Below are 9,180 nucleotides of genomic sequence, written 5' to 3' on the forward strand. Positions count from 1 at the left end.
GCTCCAGCAAGGATCTGAGCAGTGACCTGAGAGGTTCCCAGCCCTGCTTCCAGCTCCTCCAATAAGAGGCCAGGCAGCTCGATGTGAGGCTGGGGCTCTGGGAAGGTCAAGACCCCCAGCAGCTTGGAGCAGTGCTACCAGTGGTGACTATGTGGCAGCATTTCTGCTTACTATGTGGGAAATCTGAGTTTAAGTCCCAGCTGGGGTGACTTCGGGTGAATGAGCTAACAAGAAGCAAATCTTCTTGCAGTGGAAAGGGGCCATTGTGCTTTCCCCCTTTCTTCCCCTCCAGGTACCTAGACCCTATATTTCCTTGTCACTTGACATTTTGTATTTTGTGCCTTTTTATATTTCACCAACCAGTATTGTTTGCTCTGCTGTTTGTGTTTTATACTTTGTTAACCCTGTCTTTTGTCAATGATTGTAAGTGTTTAACCTTTGTTGAATCCTGCCCCCTTGGGGCATTGTGGTGTTTACTATTCCCCCTGATTATGCCTGTTATGTTCCCAGTATTGTTCCCTCATTAAAAGGTATATGGTTAAGTCCCCATTGGTGGTCTGGCTTGGCTCTATAGGGGGAGGAGAGTCCCTACACCTCCCACAGAGCTTGTGCACCTGCTTTGATCCCTTCAATTGGAGAGGGGGTACCTCTTGGAGTACCGCCCGGGTTACACTGAGATTGGTACCCAAGGAGGATGACTGGAGACATTTTGGGTTAGAATACAAAGGGAATGTAGTGAAAGGGATACAATGGTAGGAGTCTATTACAGACCTGCAAACCAGGAGCAAGAGCTTGACCAAGAATTTACCAGGGAACTGGCCGAGGCTGCCCGCTCTCGGTACATGGTTCGCATAGGAGACTTCAACTACCCAGACATCTCATGGGAAGAACACTCAGTCTCAAAGCTTCCTTATATGCATGGATAAGCTCTACCTGTTCCCAGAAGTTTATGAGCCAACAAGAGGTAAGGTGCTGCTGGACCTGGTACTGGCCAAAGGGGATGATCTAATCAGTGACCTAAGAATTGAAGGGAAGCTGGCTGACCGTGACCACGAGTTGATCACTTTTACTATCCAACGCAAAGCTGGCAAGTCAGGCAGCAATGCAGTAGTTCTCCACTTTAGGAAAGCTGACTTTCATAAACTCAGGAGGCATGTTCTTGAAGCCCTGAGAGGCCATGATTTCACAGGGAGGGGAGTTCATGATGAGTGGTTGCTCCTTAAGGAAGCGATCCTAGAAGCACAAGGGAAGTCCATCCCAACCCATAGGAAAGGTGGTAAAAGGGCTAAACAACCCCCTTGACTCAACAAGGAATTTAGGACCTCCTACATCTAACAAGAGAGACTTATAAAGGATGGAAGACAGGAAACACCACTAAGGAGGAGTATTCTGCATTGTTCCTCACCTGCAGGGAGCAAACTAGGGAAGCCAACACCACAACTGAACTCCAGCTGGGTACACGAATCAAGGACAATAAAAAGTCCTTCTTCAGATATGTGGGGAGTCCAAAGAAAAACAAGGGCAGCACTGGAACCCTGCTATACCAGCTGGGGCAGCTGACTACCAACACCCAGGAAAAAGCCAGTCTGCTTAATGATGACTTTGCATTGGTTTTCCACCAGCCCAAAGGTACCACCCTGCCTAACGTGATGCAGGATGATAAGGGTGAGGAATATATGCCCACCATTGGCATGGATCTTGTGAGGGAGCATCTTGAGAGGCTAGACCCCAACAAATCAGCTGGTCTGGATAGATTGCATCCAAGAGTGCCAAAGGAGCCGGCAGACATCATAGTGTGGCCACTGGCAAGGATATTCGAGAACTTGTGGTGCTCGGGCAAAATACCTGAAGATTGGAAGAGGGCCAATGTGGTGCCCATCTTCAAGAAAGAGAGGGGAGAAGACCTGGGAAACTACAGGCCAATCAGTTTGACCTCAGTCCCTGGGAAGATTTTGGAAAAAATTATCAAAGAAACCATTCTTGACAGGCTACCAGAAGGCAACATTCAGGTTTGTTGCAGGTAGGTCTTGCCTGACCAATTTCATTTTCTTCTATGACTAGGTGATGTATCCCCTGGAGAAAAGGGAAGAGGTTCATATCATATATTTGGATTTAAATAAAGCCTTTGACCTGTTGTCCCATGATATCCTCATGGACAAATTGGGCAACTGCGGCCTCAACTACTCCATAGTCTGATGGCTGGGGAGCTGGCTCCAAGGTTGGACTCAGAGCGTGGTAGTTGATGGAACTGAATCAACATGGCACTCGGTGACTAGTGGCATCCCCCAAGGCTCTGTTCTCGGACCTGTACTCTTTAATATCTTCGTAAATGATCTGGACACTGGTGTCAAAAGCGCATTGGCTAAGTTCGCTGACGACACCAAACTTTGGGGAAGAGTGTCCACACTTGAGGATACACTGGTGATCTAGGCCAAACTCGATAGGTTTGCAAGGTGGGCAGATGAAAACCTTATGGCATTCAATATGGAGAAAAGCAAGGTGGTTGTAAAAAATCACACTTATAGGCTCGGCAATGCTACACTCACTAGCACCATGACCAAAAGAAACTTGGGGGTCGTGATTGACCAGAAGAAGATCATGAACCACTAGTGATACCGTGTCTGGCAAAGTGAACAAAACTCTGGCTTGCATCTACTTTCATGTCATCCTTCCTCTGTACTTGGCCTTGGTGAGGCTGCAGCTGGAATACTGCATCCAGTTCTAGGCTCAACAATTTAGAAGCATGTGGAGAAGCTTGAAAGAGTCCAGAGGAGAGCCACGTGCATGATCAGAGGGCAAGAGAACAGGCTTTATGAAGAGAGGCTGCAAGCCATGAGACTCTTCAGCCTGGAGAAGTGCAGGCTCAGAGGTGACTTGGTGGCAGCCTATAAGTACATAAAGGGTGTGCATCAGGATCTGGGGGAACACCTGTTCACCAGAGCACCCCAGGGGACGACAAGGTCCAACAGTCATAAACTCCTGCAAGACTGTTTTAGGCTGGACATAAGGAAAAACTTCTTCACTGTTTGTGCCCTCAAGGCCTGGAACAGACTCCCCCCAGAGGTGGTGCAAGCAACTACTCTGGACACTTTCAAGAAACATTTGGACGCTTATCTTGCTGGGATTCTTTGACCTTTGATGACTTCCTGCCTCTTGGGCAGGGGGCTGGACCCGATGATCTTACGAGGTCCCTTCCAACCATAATGTCTATGAAATCTATGAAATGTCTATAAACTAACCTCTTAGAAAAACTATCCTCATGGGGATCCCGCTGTGGCAGATTAAGTTTCATTAGGGTCCTGGGCCTGGGCACCCCCCTGACCCATGCCCTGCCCTGGAGCCACGGGCTCTGTCTTCGGCCGGTGAAATGGGAGCAGCGGCCAGAGCAGGACACACTGCCCCCAAGGCCAGGGGCAGGAGCCGCAGCCACCTGCGGGTCCGCACTGGAGCCACAGCCTGGGCCCAGGCAGGCAGGCCCCCACACAACACTGCCCTTTAGCTGGGCAGTGCCGAGGGTGCGAAGCCACTGCCCACTGGGCACATGCGGCATGGACTGAGCTCCAGGGGTGGCCCCTTGCCCTGCCATGGTGTAGTCCAGCTGCTGCAGCACCCAGTGAACGCACAGGATCACAGCCAGGCCAGGCTGGCACCTGGCTGCACTGGTGCTGTCCCATCACTGGCAGGTCCTGGCCACGCACTGCACCCATCTCCACTCCCTGCCACCGGCAGCTCTGGCCACTTCCTTAGCTCCAGCATGGTCATGCCCCACACCCCACCTAGTACCCAGCACCCATACCCTGCCTCATCACACACGCCTGGCCCAGCCCAGTCTGGCCACTGGTTTCGTCCTCGCCAAGCTGTCCCCCCTCCCCCCTGTGCCTGCCCTTGAGGCATCCAGGGGCCCTGGGCCCTGGCCCAGCTGGCCCATGTGTTAATCCGCCTGTGCTGAAACCACATGGATGCAGGGAGCCCAGGACCTGAATGCGCATGGAGATGAATTACTCTCTCATCAGAGACAGGATGGTCCCCTTGGGTTGGGCCTTCTGAGATCATTAGGAACTCAGTGTAGGTGATATGAGCCCTGAGTGAAAACAAAAGAATTCCCTTCTTCTGTCCCTTCTCCTTTTTCCTCTTTCCTGGGACAGAGTGGGCCCTACAGTGGAGAGCTGTGGATTCTTGTAAACCTCCAAGTTCTCAGACCATGGGCATGCATGCCATGTTGCCTCTGAACAAACCAGGGACACAATACCACGGCAGCCTAACCTGATCCGCTCTTCTTAGCAATGATCCATACCTATGACCCACCCTTTAGAGAGCAGGACAGCAGCATTTAGCTCTTGTAGGAGCTCTGTTGGCCATGGAGGTCTCATTCTTATTTCTGCATTGCTGATCCCAGGCTGGCAAATAAGCAAGACAAGGTAGATGCTCTCCTCCCATGTGAGCTGATCGAGTGCCTGTCCCTGGAGAAGCTTGTGAATGAAAATAAGTCTCTGTGTCGCATTGTAAGTATGAGATGAGCCTGCCCAGTATGAAGTAGTTGCTTCCATTGCATCAGCACCTCCAGTAAGCCCATACCTGAAAGACCCCAAGACAGTGCAGGGGCATGAATGTGGCAAATACAGAAGCAACAAATCTTGGGTAACTTAATGTGTTTTGCCTCCCCTCCCCATCCCCACTCCCTTAGTATTGCAGCTCGGAGACTTTCTCATGCTGTTTGACAGGAAATAATAATCATACTCAATCTCTAGTGTCTCATCACTGCATATAATAGGCAGCTGCTTTGAAATATTTGGCCCAATAAAAGTGAGACAAAAATCCCCTTCTATCCAAGAAAAGCAAATAAAACTCTGGCTTGCATCTACTGATGCATCTCCAGTAAGACCCAATAAGTCATCCTCCTGCTGTACTCAGCCTTGGTGAGGCCGCAGCTGGAGTACTGCATCCAATTCTGGGCTCTGCCCTTTAGAAAGGATGTGGAGAAGCTTGAGAGAGTCCAAAGGAGAGTCATGGGCATGATTAGAGGGCAAGAGAACAGGCCTTATGAGGAGAAGCTGAGGGACATGGGACTCTTCAGCCTGGAGAAGTGAAGGCTCAGGGGGGACTTGGTGGCAGCCTAGAAATATATAAGGGGTGTGCATCAGGAACTGGGAGAACATCTGTTCACCAGGGCACCGCAAGGGATGACGAGGTCTAATGGTCACAAACTGCTGGAAGATCATTTTAGACTGGACGCAAGGAAAAACTTTTTTACCATCAGACTCTCCAGTGTCTGCAATAGTCTTACCCCAGAACTGGTGCAAGCACCTACTCTGGATACCTTTAAGAAATGCTTTGATGCTTATCTTGCTTGGGTGATCTGACCCCAGCTGACTTTCTGCCCCTTGGGCAGGGGGCTGGACCCCATGATCTCGCGAGGTCCCTTCCAACCTTTATGTCTACAAAATCTACGAAAATCCTTGCAAAACAGGCTGGTAGATTGGATGGCTGTGTATGTGTTTGTCACTGCTGCCCTCTACTAGACCTGCTCAAGAGTGCACAGTGTGGATTATTCTAATATTATAAAAGCCTAAGTCTGTCTGTCCGTAACACTTTATTCACACTCTGGCTGACAAACAGCCAATCAGAGTGTGAAGAAGCATTCGTACAGAAGGCAGCCCCCTGCCACGATGGTGGGAACACGGGGTGAAAGGGGGGTGGGGCGAGGCCAGCAGGGCTCCCTGCAGGTAATGTGGCGGGGAAGTGGGCCTGAGCCTAACACGGGGGGGAGGGATAGGGAGCAGTCCCAGGTCCAATGTGGGGTGGGGGTGCAGACCCCAAGCAGCAGGAGGGAAGGGGGAGCAGGCCCAGACGGGCGGGCAGGGATCCATCCCCCCCCCCGTCATTCTTTACGGGCAATTGGCTAGTTATTACAGTAATTCCTCACAGCCAAGGTCAGTAGTCACTCCCTGTTACTGCTACATGCTCCACAAACAGAACAAAAGGATGGTCCCTCTCCGTGGAGAGTTTGCAGTCTAAGAGAAAAGACAAACAGAAGAGCCCAGGGGTCAGTGTTGGTTACCAGTGGAGTCAACACACCAGCACCTTCCCTGTTGCCATGGTTTTCGTAGGCTTCATGGCCTAGGAAAGTTTTGAGGGATGGTAGAGTGACAGCTTTGCAGGTGTTTCCAGGGAACTCCTTGTAGGCATCAGAGTGTAAGGGACCAGGGCATAGGCAGTCTGGCCTAATGGTTAGGTCACCAAGGGAAAGCAGGTTCTGGGGCTAGGTCAGAGGGCGGGAGCCACATACCACAGCCAGGGGGAGATCCAGAAGCAGAGTCCATGACACAGTCTAGTGTCAGAATCGGGGGGTCAAATGAGTACCAATCTGGGGGGCTGTAACAGGACCTGTGCCCTAGGGGCAACCATCACAACCCCTGATGGCAACTCAGCTCCTGCTGCACTGTATCTCTAATGTACCCTCCCTTTGCTCTTGTCTGCCATACCTTGATTTTATTAACAAACTTGGAAAGAGAGGCTGCCTAAGGGTCTTAGGGCAATCGTAACCTGTCCTCTGTACTTGCGGATCCTTCTCAGATCTCACTGTTCTCAATCAATCAGTCTTTCCTCCTAGGTGGGCTCTCTTGGCCTGTGTATGCTCCCAAGGGCACCCATTGCCTTATGGGCTAATTGTAGTCTCCAACCTCGCTTGTAGTCATACCCATGTCTTGCAGGTGTACCAATCAAATAGTACAGTGGGCCTAGGCCCCAGTCTCTCATCCAGATTTATCCTCCTTTTCAGTCTCTAGTCAAACTCCACCTCTCCTGGGGCCAGGCTTTCTCTAGCCCAGCTCTGCCCTTCTTTGGGTGCTGGGCTCTCTCTAGCTCCTTTTCTGCCCCCCTCTGAGTGTTGGGTTCTTGTTAGCCCCTTCTTTGCCCGTCCTGGGCTGTGGGTCCCTGACCCTCATCACTACCCTTTGTGGATGGCTATACTACCGCTTGCCCTGCCCCCTTCTGGTCACTCCCTGAGCTGTTTGCAGGTTTCTCTAACAAGCTTTGCTTACTGGTCTTCCAGGTAGCCTGTGGACCTAGCAGTTGTAGCCTTGCCTTGTCTTGTCTGCCACACAAGACTGCCTTATACTACCGCCAGGAATCTGCTAGCACTGCATTAGGCTTCTTGCTCCTCACGCTGGTTACTTGTGGTATTGCTGTTCAACTAGCTTAGCAATAGGCACTTCTCATTTATGAGCTCTGGCTGCCTATCCCTTTACAGCTAGCCGCCTTTTTGTCTTTCTGGGCTCCGTTTGCCCGTACTTTTCCTCTGTAAGTAACAGGAGCCATAAGCTACCTGTTACAGGGGCAGTCCATGGGGCAAAATCCAAAACCAGAGCCAAACCAGGAGTCAAGAAACAGACCTACGGAAAAATCCAGAGCCAAAGTCCAGAAATAAGATGAGAACCAGAATCAGGATGCAGGAGAACCAGAGTGCAGGAACCAGGAGGCTTGCCACAGCAAAACTGTTGACTGTCCTGCAGACCCAGGTCCCTAGCTAGTGCCAGATGGATAAGTGGTGCTCCCAGCAGCCAATCAGGATGCTTACTGCTCCTAAACTGAGGCAAATTAGCTGGGTCTTGCTGCAGTACTTGGTCCAGGCTGCCTGTCTGTGCACTGTCCCTGGCAGCACTGGGCCCAGGCTGGTCTGCCTGCTCAGCATCCCTGATGCAGAGGCAGCATGGAAGAAAGTAAGCAGTTGTTTGCAAGCTTTAAAAGTGGGCTTTGGAGTCTGGTTTCACTGGGAGTCCACATCCCTGATAGCAAATAAGAACTGAGAGCAGGGATGCGACAGGCCAGAAAGCAACTTGAAAGAAGAGACAAGCAGGTTTTGTGTGGCATGATAGAGAAGTTGGAACCAACAAAGGGGTGAGCAATCAGTGCAGTGAGTCAGGAACTGACATCTGCAGCAGCAGCTGCATGGACAAGAAAGGGATATCTGCACTTGTCCAGGCTGGAGTGGGAAGAGGTTGCAGTCAGTAAGGGGTGAGGCAGTGAGAGCTTGGCTGGAAGTTGTAGTATGGCAATGTTATGCAGGAAGTCAGGTGCTGATGTAGCTGTGTGAGGAGATACCCAACATCCGGCTGTTGTGTGCAGATGTTTTCCTCACTGCCTTGCCATTGTGTTGCAGCTGCAGACACTGACCCAAGTGTTCTCCTCTCTTTGTGTCCCACAGGAGCCATGTTCAACAACCAGGAATCTCCATAAAAGCCAGTACCGGGCCACCCTGCAGGGGCTGCACTGGATTCTGCAGACCATTGCAGTCAACTACAGCTTACTGTCCACCCGGGTACAAGCAGACTTCCCTGAGCAGCGGAGCCCCCACAAACAGGAGGCTCCAAGGAAGACAGAACGGGCCCACAGTCAAGCCCAGGAAGAGAGGTTTGCTCTACAAAGCATTAATATTTTGAGCCATTGCCCAGACTATCATCCAACAGGAGCAGCATTTTCATTCCAGATCAGGGCAGGGAGACAGTAATGCCCAGGAAAGCCCCAAGGGCAAGGAGTATTGTTCTCATTCTGGTGTAAGGTAGGCGTAACTTGGTTGAAGCAGAAAGTTGTTTACTGCTCCTAAACTGAGGCAGATTAGGGTCAAACCTGTTTGACCCTAATCTGTTTCCACCAGGGTCAAACCTGTTTACAGCTAGGAGGGAACTGAGGCCAGAGGAGACACTAAATCACAGCTGAAAAGAGTTGTGCCAGGCCTGTGCTGCTCCCTCCAAGCTAGAGGCAGAGTGAGTCTGTGCCACATGCAGTAACAGTGGCCATTTCAAAGGACTTCAGAGTTAGCTGCAAGCTTCCCTCTCATGGCAGGTTCTCTGGTTTCAGGAGCCCTGAAACCCAGTGTGTGACCTGCCCAAGAGAGAGCAGCTGTTCTCAAAAATGGGAGGATGGGAAAGGCAGCCATTTTAGCTGGCATGGTGAACACTGGTGTGGCAGGGGAGCATGTGAGCACAGGGAACTGCTTTGCTATTTGGGTGTCGGGTAGGTTTCAGAACCAACAAAGACCCATGTCAGAGCCCAGACCAAAGCCAAAGACCCCCTGAATTAATCTTTCAGTGTGTTTGGAGAGAAGGGGAGGGGATGGCTGCCATTCAATGAATGGGGAGAACCTACAGAGTGGTAGGCTCAGCACCACATGAGCTCTCTGCT

General features: G+C 51.1%; 1 protein-coding gene across 1 annotated transcript in view; it reads left to right on the forward strand.

Moving 5' to 3' along the window:
- Positions 1–9,180, forward strand: part of ARL13A (ADP ribosylation factor like GTPase 13A) — a 29,564-nt gene that overhangs the window by 10,402 nt on the left and 9,982 nt on the right. Inside the window, exons 5-6 of the mRNA XM_025207466.1 lie at positions 4,397–4,502; positions 8,204–8,491. Coding sequence (XP_025063251.1) covers positions 4,397–4,502; positions 8,204–8,491 — 394 coding nt within the window. The remainder of the gene's footprint in view (positions 1–4,396; positions 4,503–8,203; positions 8,492–9,180) is intronic.

Source organism: Alligator sinensis, unplaced genomic scaffold (assembly GCF_000455745.1).
Source record: "Alligator sinensis unplaced genomic scaffold, ASM45574v1 scaffold387_1, whole genome shotgun sequence".
Lineage (NCBI taxonomy): Eukaryota > Metazoa > Chordata > Crocodylia > Alligatoridae > Alligator > Alligator sinensis.